We start from the raw sequence: 23,625 nt of genomic DNA on the forward strand, positions 1-23,625 counted from the left end.
TAACTGTGGATTTTGGTTATGTATAGATTGTTTTTTTAAATACACAACAAATTTAATGTAGTAGTTCCAAAACTGTCTCGTTTGACTGTGTCCCCTTTTCAGTACCTTCTTCAGTGCAATGAAGATGGAAAATGAACCATGTCTTCCACATCTTGAGTAGAGATGCAGAATGAAATGTCTATTTTCAGACATGACCAACTGCTGAACTGTTTACTTCAACTATGCATATATGTTAAAATAGAAGGCTTTGGAGGAGGGCATGTGGAGACTTAGAAGATGAGCAGAGGATGGTTAGTGACAGTGAGGCTGAAGAAAAAAAGGAACATCAAAAAGAACCACATATATATATATATGGTTTTTTTTTAAAATCCACAGAAGACAGAAGAAAAGTTGGCAAGTGTAGCCTCTGCACCTTCACAGAAGTCACTGACAAAAACATTCAAGCAGCTTGGGATCCTGGAGCACTCTCTTACAGGCTTTTCAATCTGACACTGAATCACTAATGACGGCTCTTTGGAGTTGATGTTTCAATCAGTTTTGGAGCCATTTAATTATACAGCTATCTAGTCTACATTGCTCTATTTTTTCCACAAAAAGACCATTAATTACCTTCATTCTAGGTTAAACTATACCTACAACATTCCCTTAACCTCAGTCTTTAGTCATTTAGTCAATAAGTATTTCTTAAGTGCCTACTAAGTGCCAGACACTATGCTAAGCACTGGGGATACAAAGAAAGGTTTAAAAAAAAACCCAAAAATGAACAGTCCCTGCCCTCAAGAAACTCACAGTCTGATGTGATGAAAACAAGATATAGACTAGTTTAGTAACCCCATCAATCAATAATTGATAAACGAAATGGGATTAATAATATTGATCAATAATCAATAAAGGAAATGGGATTAGTCTAGCATGTTTTTAAAAAATAATTTTAAAAAATAATTTTGATGTGTTTTCATATGACCTTCACCCCTCTCTAACCATGGAGCCATCTCTTGTAACAAGGAATGAAGGTGGGAAGTAGTTTAGCAAAACCAACGAACCCAATCTAGCAAGTCTGACGGTAAAACAAAGTTATCTATCCCTAGTCTTCCCATCTCTGGAAAAAAAAGGCAAATGCATTTCCCATTCCCAGGGGTCAAGCTGGGTCATTAAAATTACACTACACTTAATTTTCTTCACTGTTCATATTGTTGTATTCACTGTATATACTATATTTCTGGTTCTCTTTACTTTACCCTGCATCTGTTCATGTCATTTTATGTTTCTTTGAATTCTCTATCATTTCTTATAGCACAGCAGTATTTCATTATTTCATTGAACACAACACATTTAATCAGTCCCCAATTGATGGATAGCTATTTTGGGATAGTCTGTTCTTGATGAAGGAATTTATTACATTCAAAATGTTTTGATCCAGTATGGGTTTTGTGGTGCTTAATAAGATGTCCACTCTGGCTAAAGCCTTTCCCACATTCGTTACATTTAAAGGGTTTCACTCCAGTATGGGTTCTCTGATGTCTAATGAGGTGTCCTCTCTGACTGAAGCCTTTCCCACATTCGTTACATTCAAAGGGTTTCACTCCTGTGTGAGTTCTCTGATGAGTGATAAGGACTGCCCTCTGTCTAAAGCCTTTTCCACATTCACTACATTCAAAAGGCTTCTCTCCAGTATGAATTCTCTGATGATAAATGAGGTTTCCTCTCTGACTGAAAGCTTTCTGGCATTCATTACATTCAAAGGGTTTCACTCCAGTATGAGTTCTCTGATGTCTAATAAGATGGCCCCTCTGACTGAAGCCTTTACCACATTCATTGCATTCAAAAGGTTTCTCTCCAGTATGGATTCTCTGATGACTTTTCAATACTTGACTCTCAATGAAGGTTTTTCCACATTCATTACATTCAAAGGGTTTCACTCCAGTATGGATTCTCTGGTGATAAATAAGCAGTCCCCTCTGGCTGAAGGCTTTCCCACACTCATTACATTCAAAGGGTTTTTCTCCAGTATGAATTCTCTGATGGCTTTTGAGTACTTTACTTTCACTGAAGGCTTTCCCACATTCATTACATGCAAAGGGTTTCTCTCCAGTATGAGTTCTCTGATGGGTAATAAGGATTGCCCTCCGGCTGAAGCATTTTCCACATTGACTACATGCAAAGGGTTTTTCTCCAGTATGAATTCTCTGATGATAAATGAGCTGTCCCCTCTGGCTAAAGGCTTTCCCACATTCATTACATTCAAAGGGTTTCACTCCAGTATGAGTTCTCTGATGCCTAACAAGATTGGCCCTCTGGCTGAAGCCTTTCCCACACTCATTACATTCAAAAGGTTTCTCTCCAGTATGAATTCTCTGATGACTTTTGAGTACTTTACTTTCCCTGAAAGACTTTCCACATTCATTACATTCAAATGGTTTCACTCCAGTATAAAATTTCTTATGTTTAGTCAAGATTTCTTTGTGACTAAAGCCTTTTCCATATTGATTATATTCATAATGGTTTTCTCCAGTATCAATTCTCTGATGTCCAGTGATATTTTGTCTTCTGCCAAAGGCATTTCCACATTCATTGTGTTCGTGCAGCCTTTCTCTAGTATGAATTCTATGCAATTTGATTAGGTCTGAGTGCTTTCTGTACAAGCTACACTTACCCAAGTTTTTCTCTAAGGAGGATCTATTACATACATTCAGGTCTGAAAAATCCCTGAAACTCTTTCCAAGTGTCTTATATTTGTGGAAACGTTTCTCCACATCTCCCTTCCACAATGTACCCAAGACTGACCCCAGACTAAAACTTCTCCCCAATGTATTACCCTGAAGCACACTCCCTTTATTAAAAGTTGTTCTAGAAGTAACTGCTACTTGTCTGGACTGTCTCTCCTGGTTACCCTTTAGTTTCTCTAAATTAGCATCATCTTCTCTAGCTTCTCGAATCTTTGAAAACTGGACAGGATTCTTTGGCAATATTTTCTTGGATGATTCTTCCACACAAATAGCCTGTATCAGAAGGGAATCTTTGCTTGTAATCCTGCTCTCCTCAATAAAAGAATCTGAAACAAAGAGGAAAGAAGTCACTAAGCTTCTGCTTGTTATATTGAAAAGAACTTTTATAGAAAGCTTTAGTTTCTGTCCCTTCCATTAAGGAGAAAACCGTTCAATCTGGACCAGGTATGACAAATATTGTTTAAAGGAAATGAAGCCAAAGACAGGTAAGGGGATAATAACAGAGCGTGTAAGTGCCCATACTCAATCAATAAATTAAGAACCTATAGATGTCATTAAAAATACATCAATGAAAAAACTGAATTATCCTCTGCAGAATAGAGAAAAGCCACCGAGGAAGGGATAAGTTAACTCTGTTATTCAATAGAAAAGATATAAAGAATATATATATAGAAATATGGAAAAGAATAGACAAAACTATCCTTACTTGCTGATGACATGATGGTTTACTTAGAAAATTCTAAGAAATCAGCAAAGAAACTAACTTCAGCAGTTAATGGCTTTAGCAAAGGTTCAGGTTACTTAATAAATCCACAAAAATCAAGCAACAACAGAAAGGTAAATCATACTCGAAATGACTACAGAATGCATAAAATATTTGGAAGCCAATGCACAAAATCCAAAATGAAATAACAGAAAGTGAAATACCAATCAAAATGAACACAAATGGCATAAAACTTGTGAAAGTCATTCTACCAAGGCATATTCAAGTCTCAGATGAAATTTTAAAACACCTTGTAACAAAATTAAGAATGTCTTTTAGCTGACTGGAGAGGACATTATTCATTGTTGGGCTGAGCCAACATAGTAAAAATGATGATACTATTTAAACAAACGTACAAATTAAGAGCTATTTCAATCAATTTGCCAAGGACAAATGGGACCTTTGTTTCTATCTTTTTGAGGCATAGGACTAGAAGTAGGTTGTCTGGGTTCAAGTATGGAAACTTTTCTGGGTTACCTGGGGAAAGAGGCATACTAATAACCCGTTGGTGGAGCTATGAATTGGTCCAATCATTCTGGAAAGCAATTTAGAATTATGTCCGTGAAGTAACTAAAATGTCCATACCCTTTAAGTATATACCTAAAAGAGGTCAAAGACAGAAGGAAAGATCACATATATGCCAAAAATATTCCTAACAGCAGTTTTCTAGAGGCAAAGAAACAAAGTGGATGGAGATACATGTATGTGTGTGTGTGTGTGTGTGTGTGTGTGTAAACACACACACAATGGTTTAGTTGACGGTTATTCGATTTTAAGTATCTGTTAAAAACAATAAAAACGAACATACATCTCTTTTCTGATACAGGACATAAGAGGAGAAAGAGAAATCAGCAGCCACATGCTCAAGTGAAAGATGCACCTCATTCTAGCCAGCCAACATCTTTGCCCCAGGTCCTGAAGCCTCTGAGAAGAGCTTCCTGTCCTATCTCAAAATGGAGAAGACACCTAAAGGACTCTCATCTACCTGTCTTTCATTCACTTACTCACCTGGAGAGGAGTATCTTGGGCCTCCTCCCTCAGACGTCCAAGGGGCTTCTCCTCTCTGCAACAGGGAGATCACATCCAGTTTGGAAACAGGAAGGCCTATGTACAAGAAGAGAAGTGGAAGATTGTTGGGGACGGGGAGCTTTCTGCAAATTCCCTCTAGTTTCAGAAAATAGGGCAGTTAGGGCAGAAAATAGGGCAGAAAGTAGACGACAGGACCTCAAAAGTATGCACCATTTTGTAATGCAAGGAATGGTAGGTCACAGATCTAGTTCAGGCTCAGAAAGAAAACAAGTTCATTGAACACTCCCAAAGCTACGATTTCTCCATCTATCTCAGCAGGGATTCGGGTCACTGAAGCAATGAATCATCATATATTCTTTAAGCATCTATTATGTATGTGACAGGTAATGCTAGATACTTCAGATACAGAGAAAAACAGAATCTCTCCTGGCCACAGTGAGACATGACAGGCAAACATCATGAAGATGTCACCAGAGAAAGAACAAGTAGGGGAGAATCTCGAGGAGGGGAATCAGGAAAGGTCCTAGGAAGGAGATGGTCCCTGAGTTATGCAAAGGCCTCTGGGAGACAGGAGATAGGAAATCAAGGCCAATGCTGCTGGAGAGGTGACGAAGAGGAGGAACATGGCACCAGAGGCAGGCTGTCAAGAGCTTCTAGAAATGGAGAGTGATGGAATCAGACCTGGATTATCCTCTGGGACTTCATTTTTAAATCTCTCAACCAGTAAGTACTTACTGCATAAAAAGAACTACACAAGGGAAATGTGAAGCCACTGAAGAGGAAGAGGAAAGGTTTCCTAGAAGAAAAAGCATCCTAATTCTCCTAAGATTTTGGCAAAAATCTTTGACCTGAAAGTCCAAGGAGCAGAGAAGCTGCTGCTGTGGGGTTGGTATAAGACAGGATTGCCATTTACAGCATGTTAAGACCTTTCACCTCGGAACACAGAACAGAACCACTCTGCCTACTGACCATGAAGGATTTAGGACTCTTCTGAAGGGATAAGCAGCCACGGAGTCACTGGGCAGCTCTGCTTACCCACAAAGACCAGGTTCTCGTAGGTCTCCAACATCACGTCCCTGTGCAGGGCTCTCTGGACCGGATCCAGGCATCTCCACTCCTCCCTGGTGAAGTCCACAGCCACATCCTTAAACATCACCGATTCCTGAGTCAAATACGTTCCTGTTTACCCAGAGGCCACTGCTCCAAATCTTTACTGCTCACCTATTTACATGTGCCTTGCTTTGTCCTAGACTTTCATGGACAGCTTTTTTCATTGCTCATATTCACCCTGAAAAATCCTTTCCACAAGTAAATCTCAAGAAAATCATGTCCTTTACTCCTAAAGCCACAAACCAGGAACCATCTTATAGGTGATACACAATCCTAACGTGATAGCAATCCCTCTCCACTGTTAACTGACACTTTCTGGGCAGATGGCCTAGGGAAACCTATCCCACACTTGTCTTGTCAAGTTCAACAATGTCTCCATTTCCAAATGTTAATGGTCCTTTGCTCTCTCTTACAGAGAGATCGCTGTTTCTCTACTAGACTGTGGGAACCTGGAACAAGATGGTGTCCAGGTGTAACTATAAACAACTATGAAGACCTGCTCCATTGTCTGGGAGCTATTCCCTCTAACACTCACTTCCATGGGTCGGTGACCTTTCTGATGATGGTAGTTGTTTTAATGGCAAATGAAAATTATAACCCGTCCATTCCTTCTCATGCTGGGTGATACCAGAAAACACTCAACAGACCCGTGCAGGGGGGCTTTTCTCCATGTCTCCTCCTACTGAGGTGTATGTACACCCTGGGGATAAGCCATCTTTTATCTTTTATTCTCCCTACAGGAGAAGGCCACCTAAATTTGCAGTTATATTTTAAAAAAAAAAGATTTTCATTGATATCTTTTGTTTTGACATTCTATCCTTCTTCCAACATTGAGAAGGTTGGTTATAACAAGGTTATTTTTTTTTTATGAGAAGAAGGAAAAAAACTACACAACCCTGATCAATGTATTGAAAACTTAGACCTCATATACCATGTGCCCCGCCCCCCACCCCTGCAAGGGAATGGGGAAAAGAAGAGTCTTTTCCTTCATCTCTGCTTTGATACCAGGCTCGTCTTCACAGTTTCACAACACTCAGTCTCGACTGTTTCCTGGCAGTTCTTTCCATTTCCACTGTTGTTGTCATTGCTTATATTGTTTTCCCGGCTCTATTCATTTCATTTTGCATCAGTTCATATAAACTTTTCCATTTTTTTCTATTTCAGCATCTCCACTGTTCCTGATAGCACAATCGTATCCCCTTACATCTTCCCCTAGTCAATAAGCAGCTTTGTTTCCAATTCTTTGCTACCACAAAAAGTGCTGCTATAAATATTCTGGTGGCTATCGAGACTTCCTCATTTATGGTATCTTTAGAATATAAGCCATGAGTAGTGAACTCTTTGGATCAAAAGGTATAGACAATTACTTACATAACTCCACATTGCTTTCCAGAGTGGTTATGCTAAACCACAAAGACCAAACAATGCATTCATGTGCTTGTTTTTTGACAACCTCTCCAACACTGTCTAGTCTCATCTTTGGTCATCTTTGCCAATTTTCTGGGTATGAAGAAAAACCTTTAGGGTTGTTTTGAGGTGTACTTCTCTGGTTATTAGTCACATAGGGCTTTCTTTCATTTGGAAACATCCTGACATTCTTCTTTTGAGAACTATTTCTTCATCTCCTTTGACTACTTATCTCTTGGAGAATAGCTTTTGATCCCATACATTTCTGCTAACAGTCTATCTTGGACTATACAAACCCTTATCTGAGAAATTTAATAAAGATTTTTTTCTTAGTCAACCACTTCTCTTTTTACTGCAGATGCATTAATTTTGCTTGAAAAAGATTTTCTATAACCAGAGTTATCTATTTACCTTTTGTAACAGCCTCTATCCCTAGAGTTTAGGTAAGAATTAAACTACCAACAGGGAGTTTTCAAAGGAAAAAAATCAAAGCCATTAATAGTGACATAGGCAGCTAGGAGGCACTGTGGATAGAGCATCAGCCCTGGAGTCAGGAGGAGCTGAGTTCAAATCTGGTTTCAGACACTTACTACTTATGTGACCCTGGCCAAGTCACTTAACTCTGGTTCCTTCAGTTCTTTATCTGTAAAATGAGCTGGAGAAAGAAATGGCAAACCACTCTGGGGTCTTTGCCAAGAAAACACAAATGGGGTCATGGAGGGTTAGACACAACTGAAAACAACTCCACAAACAATAGTGACATAAAAAAGGCTCTAAGTCACTACTAATCAGAGAAATGGAAATTAAAACAACTCTGAGGTAAGACCTCATACCTATCATGAGTAAGATGACAGAAAAAGAAAATGACAAATGCTGGGGGCTTGGGGAGGGAATGCAGGAAAACAGTTTATACCAATGCACTGTTGTATTGGTGGAGAATTCTGGAGAATAATTTGGAATCATGCCCAAAGGATTCTAAAACTATGTGTACACTTTGACCCAGCAGTACCACTAATCCAAAAAGTATCTGTATTCCAAAGAGATCAAAGGAAAAGGAAAAGGACCTATATGTACAAAAATATTTATAGCAGTTCTTTTTGTGGTGGCAAAGAACTGGAAACTAAGATGTCTATCAACTGGGGAACGGCTGAACAAAAACGGCCCCTGAATGTATAGAATACTCTTATGCTAAAACAAATGATAAAAGAAATGGTTTCAGAGAAACCTGGAAGCCTTGTGTGAACTGATGCAAAGTGAAGTGAGGAGAACCAGGAGAACACTGTACACAGTGACAGCAACATTATAATAACTGTGAAAGACTGAGGAGCTGATCAACACAACGATCCACTCCAATTTCAAGACTTACGATGAAAAATGCTCTCCTCTTCTAGAAGGAGAATTGAAGGGCTCAGAGTGAAGATGAAAACATATTGACTTCACTCTTTAAAAAAAAAAAAGTTAATGCAAAAATTTGTTTTGCATGACTATACAAATTTGTAATGGGTTTTATTTGTCCTGCCTTCTCAATGGGAGGGAGAGAGAAGAAGGAGAGAATTCAGAACCAAAAATAAAAAAAAATTGAATTTAAAAAAAGTATAGACCTTGATTTTAGAATCTGTCAGTATCTATTATGGAGACACTCTAGCTGTCATGATCTGTAAGCTCAGTGTCATCTCTCAGAATAGCCAGAGGCTTCAAGGGAAGATGTCAAGGCTTAGATCTCTAAAGAAGACTGGAAGGAAGGGGCGCCACTGACAATAAAAGGAAGAAATGTACTGTTACGCTGAGGAATGATATCGCATGCAATGTGACACAGGAGAAAGAGAAAGTAAACTTGAATTCACCTGAAAGCTGGCTGTGAGGAACCCAAAAGTCACTCCCTCTGCACCCTCCATACTGCTGTCTTGGTGAAGATCAGGACCTTGAGATGGACAGGGAGAGAGAAGCCATGAGGACACCAACCGTAAGCAGGCCCTCAAGGGCACCCCAGATGCTTTCACTGTCGCTCCCACAGTCTCGATCAGCCCTTTATGGACCTGAGCTGCTATTCACTGCTGAACAAAGTTATGAGGACATTTTTTGGACTACATGTCTTATAAATTCATTCTACCTTCAAATGGGCCTACATTCTGTCAATCTTTTCCTTCAGGCACAGCACATAGTAGGTGCTTAATAAATCCTTGCTAATTTAATAGATTAGCTTGGAGGTGAGGAAATGCTAAAGGACTGAAATGGATAATGATATATCCTAAAGAGGAGCAAAGCCCGGAGGGGAAATAAAAGTTGGAGCAGGGAGCTATAACTGTCCTTTCCCAAGCTATTGGTTTTTCTGCCTCTCCCTACCTCCGCTGCCCCAGACAGGATTCTACTCCCCCATCAACACTTGTGGAATTCTCACCTTTCTCCCCAAGCACTGAGTCCAAGGCTATGTGGTCACCTGTCTAGTCCTCTCTGGTCAGCCAGGATGACCATCAGTTGTTCTACCACCAGCAAGCAGTTTCAGGGGTTGCCCCTTGACCTCAGGTGTTGTCCTGGAACTCTGATCTCAGGTCTCAGGACAGGAACCTTCGCCTGGGCTGGAGACATTCTCCTGGGAGACATCATCTACCACCTTCACCTTCTAGTAAAGCTGGGACCTGGGAACTCAAAAGCAAGATTACTTCAACTTCACTCTGTGGCTCATCTATCTCTTGTAGTACAAGCTGGAGACCACCTAAGATCCTTTCCGATAAAATCTGGGTTTGCAAAACGCAGATGTCCAACCTCACCACTTCCATTTGACCTAGTACAAAAAAAATGTTGGCTATAGCAATAAGACAAGAGAAGGAAACTGAGGAAATGACTGTAGGTAAAGAAGAAACAAAACGATCACTTTCTGCAGATGATATAATGGCATACTTAGAGAACCCTAGAGAGTCAACTAAAAATTAACTGAAATGGTAACTTCAGCAAAATTGCAGAATAGAAAACAAATCCACACAAATGATTAGTTTCTATATAGCACCAATAAAACCCAGTAGGAAGAGAAATTCCATCTAAAATTACTATAAAATATATAAAATACTTGAGAATCTACCTACAAGTACACCCAAGAATCATATAAATGTAACTATAATCTACTGCTTATAGAAATACAGGCCTAAAGAACTAGAATTGTAATTGCTCATGGGCATGATGAGCCAATATGATAAAAATGACAATTCTACCTAAATCAATTTACTTAATGTCATATCAATCAAACTATCAAAGAATCACTTTATGGAAGTAGCAAAAATACGAAACGTCATGTTGTGGCCACAAGGGTCAAGAAACGTAAGGAAATAATGAAAAAAGTGGGAAAGAAGGAAGCTTACCCGGACCAGATCTCAAACTATGCTGCACAGCAAAACTATACTCAGAACAATAATGGACATAATGATCCATAAATAAACACACACATGTTGACTTTCAGGGAGGGGGAAGAAGGTAGGAAAGGCATTCTACCAATAGCTGTGAGGGAAAGGATAGAGACAACTGGAGGGGGCAAGAAATCCTAGCCCTGCTGCTGGACGAGGCTGGCCACAAGCACAGGCCAGTAACCTACTGAGTCACCCACTGGGAGAAACAAGGCCCTGTGGGCCTGGTGGAGGTGGGGGCTGGCCATTTGGTAATGATTTTTTTTTGGGGGGGGGGCACAGCAATGCACCAAGAACTGCCCCCTGCGGTGTGGAGGGGGTATTCTTCACTTTCCCCCATCTCCCCCCCCCACTAAAAAAAAAAAAAAAAGGCCAGGTCTATACAACATTTTTCATTAGGGTGCACATCCAGGGATTTTTTAAATGAACATAAGGGATGTTATTTTTATCCAAAACTAAGGAAACGGAAACGGAACTAACCTTCACTATTTTAAAATGAACAAACTAACTCGGACATTAAAAATAGAAGCTTTGCCAAGAACTAACTCCTTTTCCTCAAAGGCTGCTCCTTACCTCCCTCCCCCTCCTTCCTGCCCCGCCCCCCAGGTGGACCCAGGACCGAGGGCCCCGGGAGGAGCCCAGCCGCGCCGGACCCGGACCAGACCCCGAAGCCATCACGAGGGGCGCTATCACTCCAGAGAAAGGGCTCTCCTCAACACCACCGCCACCAACTGCCACTGGCCGCGGTTGGGACCAGGCGCCCCTCCACCCCAGGGGGCCCCGGCCGGCGTTCTGGGAGGCAAGGACGTGAAGGAGGCCGCACCCCGAGGTCCGGGCCCCCCCATCACAAGGGTCCCCCCGCTTGGCCCATGCTAAGGCGGGGCGGGCGCTCCCCCGCACCCCTGTAGGTCCCGAGATGGGGGCGGGGCAGGTGGGGAGCCGAGACCGCGGGGCGCCCTCTCCCTCAGACGGACCCACCCATTAAGCATGCATTAAGCGCCTACTGTAGCCAGACGCTGGGCGAGGCGCCCACCCTCGGGGAGCTCTGGGGGGGCTCCTCCCGTAGCACCCAGAGCAGGACACGCCCCGAAGGACGCCGGTGTGCGCAGGGGTGGGCGTCTGAACCCGGGTGACCGGGACCCCCACGGGCTCTAGAGGGAGCCGTGCAAGAAGCCGCGGGTGTAGACAGGAGCCCCCCCAGGTAGATGGACCCCAGAGGGAGTTCAGGGTCACGGGTCACGACAGAAGGGGTCGGGGGCAGAGGAAGAGGGAGCGCTTCCAGGGCTTAGGGGGGGACCCTGAGGCTGCGGGAGGTCGGGCCCACGCGTGGGCACACCCACGCCCCAGCCCCTCCCACAGAGGCTTACACCGGCACCCACACCAGCGGCGCGCACACATGGGCACACACGGTCACATGTGGGTGTGTTTGGGTGCGGGCGCTGCGCCTGCGCACTCTCTCCATTCTCCTCCCCCTCCCCTCCCCCCAGCTTGGGCCCTCGGACCCGAGGCACCCTGCAGCCCAGCCCTCACCTGACAGACTGTGAGATCCCCGCTCTCCGAGCCCCAAAAGGACCACTCCCACAATGCACCGGGCTAAGAGGGGGCCCGAGCCGCGCTGGGGGTGGGGGTGGAGATAGATGAGTTTCCGGATGCATTCTGGGAAATGAAGTCCTGCGGGAACTGCACATGAGCACATCTGGACCCTGGAGCCCCCCACCGCAGGCGGGAGTCTCTGCGCCTGCGCCCTGGGCTAGGGGAGGCGGGGCTGGGCAGGGGTGGGCGGGGCGAGCCTGACATGCCTGCTTGCAGATGTCACCTTGGCCTTGACCTCGCCTTTGCTCTGTCCCCTCCAAGGCCCACGTGGGTCAGGCGCGTGGGTGGGTCTGTGCGCAGGAGGTGGGCCTTCCAAGGGAGGCATCCCTGTGTGTTGTGCATTTGGACATGCGTATGTAGAGATGCACACACATGCAGTCCGCATGCCGACTCAAGCTGGACTTGTGGTCTGCTAAAACCCCCAGATCTTTTTCAAAAGAACTAGCTGTCCAGCTGTACCTTCCCCAACTTGTATTGCTGCAACTGCTTTTTCCAAATCGAAGTGCTGGGAACCAGATTAAAATGTAACTGAGAAGTATTTGAGAAAATAAATAAAAGCACAATGGAACAAAGATAACATTACATTTTCAAACTGTCAGTATGCTCCAGACCACTGGGGTCCAACTCAAATAGAAAGAAGGGCATCAGTCCCTACCTAGGATCTGTAAGGGCCACATATTGACTTAGAAACCCACACATTAACATTATCTATGACCTATTATATTTTTTTATCAACTTTGTTAAATATTTCTCAATTACGTTTTAATCTAGCTTGGCAGCACTCTGAAGTCAATCAATAAACATTTATGAAGCACCTATTGTGTGCTAAGCATCGCAGTGGAGGCTGGAAGCCAGGGACCATATGATAACTCTGCAAATTTAGAGGACCCTGCCCTACACCTGACCAAATCAGAGAGACTCCCGAGGGCTGAATCTCCTCCTGTCCCCATTGAGCATCCCTGTGAATTCTCCTTCCCTGCTCAAGCTAGGTAGATCTCCTGGCAGGAACCATCATATTTTCCTGGAGAGTTCCATTTCATTCCAATATGGAAACCAGAACTACCAAGGAGGACCCAGGTTGTTCCTTTCCTACCTGCTGGTCATCATATGGACCAATGATCTCAGGCTGGGCAGAGGAAGGTAGGTTCTAGCTGACCTTGTTTCTGCCGATGCCTCTGACCACGATGACCACTTACCTGAGGCATCCCCTGGGCCCTTAGGAGACTATAGAGCAAGCTGACTATAGACATTCAGAGACTAGAGATAAATGGACATTTGGATTGGAATCTGAAGAAAAGCAGCCAATCATCACTTCTGGGACCAGTGTGATTATTTTGGTATCCAAGTTCACCAGCTGACAGGTTATCCTTGGGACAGGCTAACCAAAGGGGTAATAACCTCTCAGTCCCCTTATTACTGTTAGGGGAGAAATAGCTCCCTCTGAGTTCATGTGCTGGATAACTGCTGTCAAATATGTATTCATCACAACTCAGAAATATGGACGTAAAAACCTAGGTTTTCATATTATGCTCAAGTGTAGATTCAAGTCTTCTAGAAAATCTGAACCCTGATTAGGAGTCTTATAAGCCCTCTTACAGGCAAAATGACATCAGAGTGAGAGAGAAATCATTTGTTTACATGTTGTGATATTGCGCATTCCTCTCAGGCCACAAAAGTTAAAGAGAAGGTAGATCCATAATCCCACGCTTCCTTCAATGTCAATAAAATCGGAACAAACTTACACCCCTAAGGAAACAAGCTGCCTGAAACAAACTTTACAGGTAAACTAAGTCATGTTCCTGATTCAACTGCATTTGGAGGATTTCTGATAAGCTGATTGAGAAAGAGGATTTACATGTCACCAAGGAGTCAGGAACAGTAGAGATTCTTCCTCTGCCTTCTTATCAAAGGAATATTTAAGGCTTGGAGTCAATTTTCACAGTCCTTGGCACAGGACTTGGTCAGGTGAGATTAATATGAAGACAGACTTTTAGTTAACCAAGGATTGCAGGAGGAATGTCCCTGAGTCTTGAATAATAAAAGGAAAATAACAAATTCCCATTACATTTCAGATGACTGACCCACAATGAGGATCAGTGGCTGGGCATGAAACATCACCAATTTCATTGACATCCTGGTGCTGCTGGTGCTTATGAATTATGTGACTAGCAAAGATCTGGTAACCAGATGGTCTGTCTGCCATCAAGCAGACCATCCAGTTCTGTGACTTGGTCCCTCTAAAAGTCAGAGGCAAAACCTAAGCTTTCTGGCTTTGGTTCTTCCATTTAGGGAGCCCGTGGGCAGGAGAGGAGCCATAAGTTTGTGGTCATTGTGATAATAATTTTTCATCTTTTAATTCCATTGACTAATGGTTATTATTTGGGGAGGAGGGTCAGGGTCATTTATCCTATTGTGAATCTTTCTAAATGTAGTTTAACCTGGAACCTGACTTAGTTTACTTATAGAGTTAGTTTGATGAAGTTAGGAGGTTATTGAGCTGGCTGAAATGTGTCCTATGGGATGTGAAAATTTACTTAAGACCTCAAACATCTCTCAGATAAGAAGCTAAAGGAAGGATCTCAATTGTCCCCAGTTGCTTGGTTATCTTGGTGACATGTAAATCTCTCCTCTCAGTCAGCCCATCGTGAACTCCCTCAACGGAGTTTAATCTGTTCCTTGACTTACTTTGCCTATAGAGTCTGTTTAGGTTTGTTTCTTTAGGGGATATATGAGATGCTGATTCTGTTTAACTAAATTTGTTCAGCTTTTATGACTTTGAAGGAAGCATGGGATTCTGAATGTCTTTTTTTTTCAACTTTCATAGCCTAAAAGAACGTATGAAATTGCAATATTTAAAGGAATTCTTTCTCTGCCACTTAGACATAATTTTGTCTCTAAGAAGCCTTCTTAGAATCCTAATCTTGGTTCAGGGGTTATTTTTCTACCCTTTTCCCAACCTCCCACCAGTGCTTAAACATAATAAAGCATAGGTTCTTACCTTCATAATTTCAGCAGCACTAACTTCCCACAAGAACTCAGAGGAGATATTTCTCCCATAGCACCATGAGAACAACCCAAACAGCACTCCAGAAGAGGAAAGGGCTACCTCCTCAAGCCACTTGTCAAGTAGATTAAAGTAGAGACTTCTTCCATGAATGGACTGTGGCCTGTCTAAGGCCCGAAGGCTGGGATTCTGTCACTTATACTTCATTTGGCCCATTTGACCTATGTTGGGACAAAGGACTATGTGTCAGTACAATTTACCTTTATATGTTAGTTCAATGCTTAGTACTTAAATACTCAGGGATCCCAAGTCTCACCTGCCCAGCTACACTAGTTAGGAATTTGTGAAGAATGTTATGGGATGGGATGCATGCTTTGTTCTCTAAAGCCCCTTCCAACCATCAAATGATGATACAATTAGATTTCAATTTATTAGTTTAATAAAATTAATTAAATTAGATTTTAATTGGGTTCAGTCTGAGAAGCTTTAAGCAAAGGTTCTTTTTTGTTTTTAAGGTTAAGTGACTTTCCCAAAGCCATACAGCTAGTAAGTGTCTGAAACCAGATTTGAACCCAGGTTGTCTGATTCCAGGTATGTGCCACCTAGCTGCTCAAGCAAGGGCTCTTAACCTGGGATCCATAAACTTTAAAAAACATATTTTGATAGCTATATTTCAATATAGTTGGTTTCCTTTGCCATTGTACTTAATTCTGAGACAGGGTCCACAGGTTGCACCAGAAGGAGTTCATGACACAGAAGAAGTGAAGACACCCAGGGGAATTCCTGTCAAGAATCTCCTTCCTTTCGTCCTTCGATCACATTCATGATTCCTCAGAGCTGGTCTCTCTATTTTTTTTTAAACACAAGTGGTCCTATGATAAACTACAGTCCAATTCTTGGGTGAAGGAAAACTTCCAATTGGTGCGTCCAGAAAGTGACGTCTCCTTCCTTAGCCCCTTGCCTTTGGAAAGAGAGTCACCTCTTTATACCATCAACAGAAGCCCATTGAAGCTGGACTGCTGAATCAGCCGAGAGGTAACTTCTGAGATAAAAACTGGAACCGACCTCAGGGGGAAAGACAAAGGTACAATTTCTTGGATTTCTAGACTCAGACTCAGAGGCTAGAGGACTAATATTTAACCTCTCAAAAAAAAATATATGGATGGAAAGGCATGGGGGGGGGAAGCATATTTTAGTAATTATATTCCAATTACCCTTGCTAAGAAAATAATGAGAGATTGTTTTCATAAAGAGATCTATGTTTTTTAGCAACCATTGCCTATTGCGCAGAGCTGCCAGAAATGTATTTTCACGGTCCATCTGTTTGTTTGTTTATAAGGGAAGATTCTACCATCGTTAGGGAGAGGATGGAAATATAAAAAAGCATCAATAAAAAGATTTTAAGCTTGTTTTAAAGAAGTATGTGAGTAGTAACAACACCTCTTTTTCTCACCTGTTGGACATTTGAGATTTCCAGGAAAGATGAAATTCAGCATTGTCAGCCAACTCCTCCTCTGTCTGCTGATGGGGGCCTTCACAGGTGAGTTGGTTACGGAAAAGGCTAACATATGGGGTGCTTAGAGGCAGAGTGAGCAAACCACAGCTTGGAGTTGGGAAGACCTCAGCTCAAATCCGATGTTTCAGGAGCTTTGTGAGCCTGGATGAGCCATCTAAACACTGGGAACTTCAGTTTCACCTTTTGCAAAGCCATGGCAATAATAATCTCTACCTCAGGGCTATTGGGAGGGTCATGGATCAAAGGCTGGGAGCGACCCTGGAGGCCATGAAAGTACCCACTGTGAGTCAGCCACTGGCTATGCCAAGATAAAAAGACAAAGAAGTCGCTCCTGCTCACAGAAGTTTACACTGAAAAATGACTTTTTTAAAACATAAAGATCATTTTAGATTTACAGCTGAGGAAACTGAGTCCCAGGGAGGCTGGTGGACTACTTGGTAGCTTTCCCAAGGTCACAGAGTCGTCTGACTCCAGCCTGGGTGTTTTTTTCCACTCAAATGAAAGAACGTGCATGAGCTGCTTTGAGAAACCTTTAAAATACCATGTTCACGTGACCTGTTGCTGCTTTGCTTTAAAGGGTGCTGTGGCAGGCTTACCCACTCTTTCTGGCCAACACGTCTGTGTTATTGCCCTTTCTGGGCCAACCAGCGTCCTTGGCTTTTTCACATGAAGGATTCTCTCCGATGGCTCTGGAAGCTGACTCGGAGGGAGCTGTCAGTCATCTTCTTGCCCTTCCTGTAGAAGTCCCCCTTTCCACCACCCCCAAAGTGATTCATTTCTTCTCTGTTTGTAGGTGCCAGGCCAGTCCAGGAGGAGGCAGGTAATGGCAGGGTTCTCATTTCTTACATCTCTGTGTGTTTGTTTTTTAAAAGACAGAATAGAATAGAAAATGGGTCAGGGATGATGGAGGGGGAAGAGGGGGAGAAAGGAAAGCTAGGAAGGGGGGGAAACATTCCAGCTTATTTTGGGCAGATAAAACTAATGGCCATAAATACTGTTAAGCAGCTGTGCACATTGTCATCAGTATCTAGAGTCTGCGCCATACCAGAATGGTCTGTTGGCTGCACACACTCCCTGTGACTTCAAGTTGGGAAAGCAGGGATCTCTGGGTGGTTTTGTAAATAAAGAGAATGGTATGTGTGAAGAGCCCAGACCCTAGAGCAGGAAGCTTTCGGGAGGCTCTGGCCTGGGTCAAAGTTGATCTGTGGTGGCCTCTGTTCCTTCTGTCTATTTAACTCCCATGCTGACTCCCCTACAGCTCCAGGGTATGGAGGAAGAAACACCAGCTTTGGAGCCCAAGGAGCCATGTCCAAATCCTGCCTGGTCCTTTGGGCAAGTCACTTTAACTGACTGGACCTCGGTTTCTCTATCTGTCAGAGAGGAGGGTGAGACTCAGTGGCCTCTGAGGTCCCTCCCAGATCTCTATTTGTGCAGTCCTTGGGTTCCTGATTCCCATTCAGTGTCCTCAAGCAGCTGATAGCATGCTAGAAGCAGTAAGGATACTTAAAGTTGGGTCATTGAGATGTAGATCTGAGCCTAGCTCTGAGACTGATTGTGTTGCCACACACAAGCAAGTCATTCAGTGTCTTTGGGACACACTTTGCTCACCCATGAAATGGGGATTAAAATATCTGAACTATCTTCCTTACTGGACTTGTGGGTTTGTGGAGGAAACACTTTGGAAAAACTTCCATAGCCAGAGAAATGTATTCCAGCCTCATTTCTCAATCTTATGAGCCATATCATGGTCCAGTAGAAAGAAAACTGATGCAGGTCAGAGGAACTGGGTTCAAATCCAACTCCTGGCAATGACTGTATGATCTTGGGCAAGTCATTTCACTCCCTTGGGGCTCAATTTCCCCATCTGTAAAATAAGGGGGTAGACTAGGAGAGGTCCCTTCTAACTCTAGAAGAATGATTCAAGTGTTAGGGACTTGGCTGGCTCCTCCTTCCAGAGGAATTTATGTTTCCAAAGAGGGGCAAACAAGACAAAAAGCAAAGACATGAAATGTTAATGGTGGGATTTGGGCACAGAGTTTGGCACATTTTGGGGTAAGAAAGTTTTTTTGGCCCAGGACCTGAAGCCCAAGGACCATGTGCAGGCAATTGATTTCAGGGATGGGGAGATTCCCCATTGGGTTAAACAATGGATGAGGCAGCACAGTGGGCCAGGCCTGGAGTCAAGAGGACCTGAGTTCAAATATGGCCTCAAATGCTTACTAGCTGAGTGACCCTGGACAAATCACTTCAGCATTTGCCTCAGTTTCCTTATCCTGAGAAGGAAATGGCAAGCCCCTCCAATATCTTTGTCAAGAAAACCCTAAATGGGGTCCCAGAGCATTGGACACACAATCAATTAAATCTTTTACTATGTGTCAAGCACAGGTCTAGATGCCAGGGGTACAAAAACCAAAATGAATCCATCTCTGTCCTCATAAGGATGTACAAAGTACATGCACGATAGGTACAAGATCGTTTTGTGAGGGAGGGCTCTAGGGGCTGAGTGCATCAGGAAGGCTTCCTGGACCAGCAGGCATTTGAGCTGAGTCTTAAAGGATTCAGCGGACTGTAAGAGGCAAAGTGGGAAAGAACAGCACTTGTAGTCAGAATTCCAGCTCTGTTACTGCTTGGTCCCTTTGAGACCACGGGCAATCACTTCCCCTCGCTGGTCTTGGTGGAGTTGATCCATCAGTCCAATGAGATGGTTGCTAAGGTCCCTCCCAGCACTAGATTCTAGAAAGCCTATAAGGAATTGAGTTGAAGGTGTCAACTCACATGGATTAAACCCTAATGGGGGCTGATTTCCCATGATTGCCTTTAGGACCAGCTGCAGATACCCAGCTCCCTCCTTGAGTGTGTAGCTGGGACAGGGCAAGAGGGAACCTGTAAATAAAGCAGTTGTGGTCACCCAGGGACAAGGGATGCATCCAGTAGCTGATTTCCTGATCGCATGGCCCTCTCCCCAACACAGTGTAGCTAATACAGCCCAGATCCCTTCAGGAATAAAGATTTTCTTCTTTGAGAATCGTTTGCTTTGCTGAATGCCAAACCCCAGGGGCTTCTCTTAAATGAAAGGACAGCAGTTTCTGCTTCCTGTCTCAGACAACAGGGCCAACTGCTCTGGCCTTGCTTTGTATAGCTTCCTTCCCTGGAGACTGTTCAGCAAAGCGGGGGAGTTTTGACACAACCAGCTCACTTTCTTTTGAATGTTCTGAATTTTAAAGGACTTGGCAATCCCATTTGGGCTGTTCCTTGGTATTAGGTTACCAAGTTCAAACATGCATGGGGAATTACAGCCCTAGGTGAGCAGTGACATGAAATGAGAGGACCACGTATGAATAGATCGACTAAACAACCCATAACTGCTCCTTGGGTACCTCCACTGAGGCCAAACCTGCCCTTGAGGAATCTGGGCACATGGAGGTTAAGTAATTGATTGGTCCAGGATCATACAAGTAGTGAGTGTCTGAGACAGGATTTGAACCCAGATCAGACCACCAATGGTCTAGCCATTGGTCCATACTACCTCGCTGGGCACTTCTACCTTTTGTTTCTATGAAAGCCATTCCCTAGATGGCTGGTTCTGGCTCCTCTCCATTGTGATAGAAGCAGCTTTCTCTGGCTTCACCTGGTTCTGTTTTCCATCCTCAGGCACAGCAAAGATTGGTTGTACTCCTGTGATCAGGTTCCATATTGTTTAACCTCCCCTTGTCCTGTGTGGCCTCAGGATGCCCTGAGTCCAGTGGCCTTTTCTAAAACGGCCCTTAGGGCCTCAGAGACCGTCTAAGTAAACCCTCTCTTTGATGGCAGAGGAAACTGAGGCTTGTCCAAGGACACAGAGAGAGTGAGCATCCAAGGTGGGATTTGAACAGGCTTCTCTGCCTCCAGAGTTAGCAATCTTTCCTCTGTACTACACTGCCCCTAAGAGGCCAGGTCCTAAGGCTTTGCAAACCACACCTTTGGACATGAAAGTCATACATCCATTTTTTTGTCTCTGCTCCATGAGAGCAAGGACTGATTTATTTTTTGTCTCTGTATCACTAGCCTAGCCTAACACAGGCCTAGCACACAGTAGGCACTTAATAAATGCTTGTTAGTTGATTTGCTGATCAGTTGGTAAGCCTGCCCAAATCCACCAGGTGAGGCATCTCCACGAGCCTCAGTTTCCTCCTCTGTCAAATGATGCCCTCTGGGATCCCTGCCAAGTCCAGAATGATGACCCCACAGCCCTTCAGAAACCACTGAGTCTCCAAGCCAATGAGCACCTTCCGCTCATCCCCACTCTGCACCTCTGTTCCTGTGCCTGGTTCCCTCCCCTTCCCCATCCAGACTCTGTCTTTTCCTAAAGGTTTGAGAGGCTCCCCCTCCAGGAAACCTTCTTGAAGTATTCCAGCTCACACCAGCCTCTCCCCAGGGACAATTAGGGGGAGATTAATGTGTTGGGCTGGGAGGCAGGAAGTTCTGAATTCAAATTCTGCCTTAAACACTTACCAGTTTTGTACCTCTAGCCCTCAGTTTTCTTATCTGTACAATGGGGGTGATAACAGCACCTAACTCCCAGGGGTCTTGTGAGAATGAAGTGAGAGATGAAAAGGACTTTGCAGACCTTAAAGGGCTGTAACTATATCAGCTATTACCAGTATTTTTATTTTCTCATGGTACAAAAAGGTACCATGGCCCTTTTTGTTTGGACAACATATACAAGCACTTAATTATATCTTATTTTGTATCGTTCCCTTCTTGTCCCTTTCTTGTCTTGTTGTTTAGTCATGTCTGATTCTCTGTGGCCCCATTTGGGATTTTCTTGGGAAAGACACTGGAGTGGTTTGCTGTTTCCTTCTCCAGCTCACTTTACTGATGAGGAAACTGAGGCAAACAGGGTTCAGTGACTTGCCCAGGGTCACACAGCTAGTAAGTGTCTGAGTTTGGCTTTGAACTCAGGAAGATGATGATGATGACAAAACAATTATATAGTGATTTAAGGTTTGCAAAGCTCTTTACTTAGTGCATAGGGTTTGAGACCAGGAAGCAGAAGAGCTGAGCTGGAATCCAGCCTCAAATACTTATTGGCTGTGTGGCTGTGGGCAAGTCATTTAATGTCTCTGGGCTTCAGCTTTAACTCATGTAAGGATAATAATGGCACCTAGTTCTCAAGGTTGTTATGAGGATCAAATATAAGTATAATTGTTTATTGCTAATATTTTCTCTTTTCACTAGATCCCTTTGCGGAACTGCCAGCCTTGCCCTATTGGCCCTTCTCCACTACAGACTTCTGGTCCTATTTTGAGTACTTTCAGACACTGGGAGCCTACCACCAGATCAATGATATGGCCCGGACCTTCTTTGCTCATTTTCCCCTGGGCACTACCCTGGGTTATAATGTCCCTTATCAGGAAGACTGAAGTTTTTTCCAGGCTCCCTAGAACAGAGACCAAGGAATTTCAAGCCAATGTGTCCATTTCCTTTCTTCCTAAAATGCATAACCACAAATGCTTAGTAAACACTCATTTAAATCAAAACAATGCTTCTTGAAGGGGGAGTGACCCCCATTATTAGTACGATGCTATTTCCCTCTTTGTAAAGCTCCAAATAACATTAGTTTTTCTTTTATGGATCAATGTTTGTGCTAAAATATTAATAAAGAAATTTTGAATGCACTATTGTATGGCAAATGTGAGCTGGGAAAACCTTAAAAGAACAGAGGCCACCAACAGGCAACTCAATCTTAGTTATACTAAGGGAAACACTGTCCGGACGATAGAAGTGGGGAGTCCTCCTGTATTCTGCCCTGGTCAAACTAAATCTGGAGTTGGATGCTGAGCTCTGACTACCCCACTCTAAGGGATGGCAACGAGTCCCACCAAGTTTAGAGGAACATGAACAAAATGGTGAAAGGTCTAGGCACCACCAGATGGGGAAGGGAGGGTAATCAGCGAACTTAACCTGAAAAACAGAAGATGGATGATAGGGGACCCCAAATAGCCAAAGGCTATTTGTAAGTGTAAGAAGAATTGGTCATTCCATGTAGCTCCAGACAGCAGAATGAGGGCAAATGAGGAGGGTTGTGTGTGGGTGGATGTTGGCTCAATGCAAGGAATTTTCTAGCAATTAGAACCATTAAGAAATGAGTGGGTTGCTGCCAGTCACTGGAACTGTTCAAATGGAAGTTTGAACATGTGTCCAGGATGCTGTGGAGCAGACACTCATGTGGGAGAGAGATTGGAACAGAAAGACAGGATGGTGCCTCAGACAGAGTGCTGAATTTGGCCTCAGAGGACCTGGATTCAAATCCCTATCCTGTCACTTGCTGTATGATATTAGGCTAAATTCGTTGGGCAGGAAAGAGGGGAAGGTCACATTGGGAAATGTAGGTTAAACAAAAGTAAAATCCATCAAAATGTATTAAAAACGAATGGACGATTTTGGGCACTCCCTCACCACATGACCTCAGAGGATGTCTTTGGAGGACTCTCGTTTTCATGTCTCATGGGCATCTCCTTTGAAGACCTGGAAGCTTCAATTTAGCAGAACCAAGCATGTAGTTGCAGGTGATGGCTTTAGGGTAGCATTAGCAGCACTGGATTTTAATCCAAAGGAGCCACTTTCTGACTTACTCTTTTTCTAGTGAAAGCCATAGAATGTATCAAAGGTTTCCCTCTTGCATTCTTTTTGAGGAGACAGTCGATTGGCTTGATTTCTGACCATGTTTTTATTAATGAAGACAGCAAGTAAATAGTTGAGCAAAAGTCAACAGTAAAGAAGACAAGAGGCTATAGTCCTTGAATACTGGGCTTACAGTTTAAAGTCTGGAAATGATTCTGCAGTTACTTCTATTTATCTCTATATAGTACCATGGAAGGTGACATGTTGGAGTCCAGAAATACCCACATTTTTTCCACTAAAGTTTTCTTTGGCTACAGCTTCTGCTTCCGGCATCTCCTCTCATTACCTGCTCAAGCATTTCAATTTGATCAGACTTCAGTAACACTGGGAAATTTGGAAGGATGTAACTTGATACAGCTTCGAAACTTACTCTTTTCTCCCCTTCTACAGTACCTATAAACAAGTTAGACTCTATGGGG

At 43.4% G+C, this 23,625-nt stretch overlaps 2 protein-coding genes across 3 annotated transcripts in view; one reads left to right on the top strand and one right to left on the bottom strand.

The window, feature by feature from the left end:
• Window positions 1-342: 342 nt before the first annotated feature.
• The window catches only part of LOC140525308 (uncharacterized), a 49,023-nt gene continuing 25,740 nt past the window's right edge, over window positions 343-23,625 (bottom strand). The window contains 1 exon segment of the mRNA XM_072640574.1: window positions 343-2,422. Coding sequence (XP_072496675.1) covers window positions 1,359-2,422 — 1,064 coding nt within the window. The 3' untranslated portion in view covers window positions 343-1,358.
• On the top strand, window positions 11,034-22,200 carry OTOS (otospiralin). Of its 2 annotated transcripts, XM_072640573.1 has the most exons (5): window positions 11,034-11,631; window positions 16,026-16,111; window positions 16,497-16,567; window positions 17,337-17,363; window positions 21,761-22,200. In XM_072640573.1, the coding sequence occupies exons 3-5, from the start codon at window positions 16,510-16,512 to the stop codon at window positions 21,943-21,945; spliced, it is 270 nt and encodes an 89-aa protein (XP_072496674.1). In that variant the 5' UTR covers window positions 11,034-11,631; window positions 16,026-16,111; window positions 16,497-16,509; the 3' UTR covers window positions 21,946-22,200. The 2 variants fall into 2 exon arrangements, with proteins under 2 accessions (XP_072496674.1, XP_072496673.1); XM_072640572.1 differs by lacking the exon at window positions 11,034-11,631 and having other exon boundaries at window positions 12,248-16,111.

This window comes from Notamacropus eugenii, chromosome 2 (genome assembly GCF_028372415.1).
Source record: "Notamacropus eugenii isolate mMacEug1 chromosome 2, mMacEug1.pri_v2, whole genome shotgun sequence".
Classification (NCBI taxonomy): domain Eukaryota; kingdom Metazoa; phylum Chordata; class Mammalia; order Diprotodontia; family Macropodidae; genus Notamacropus; species Notamacropus eugenii.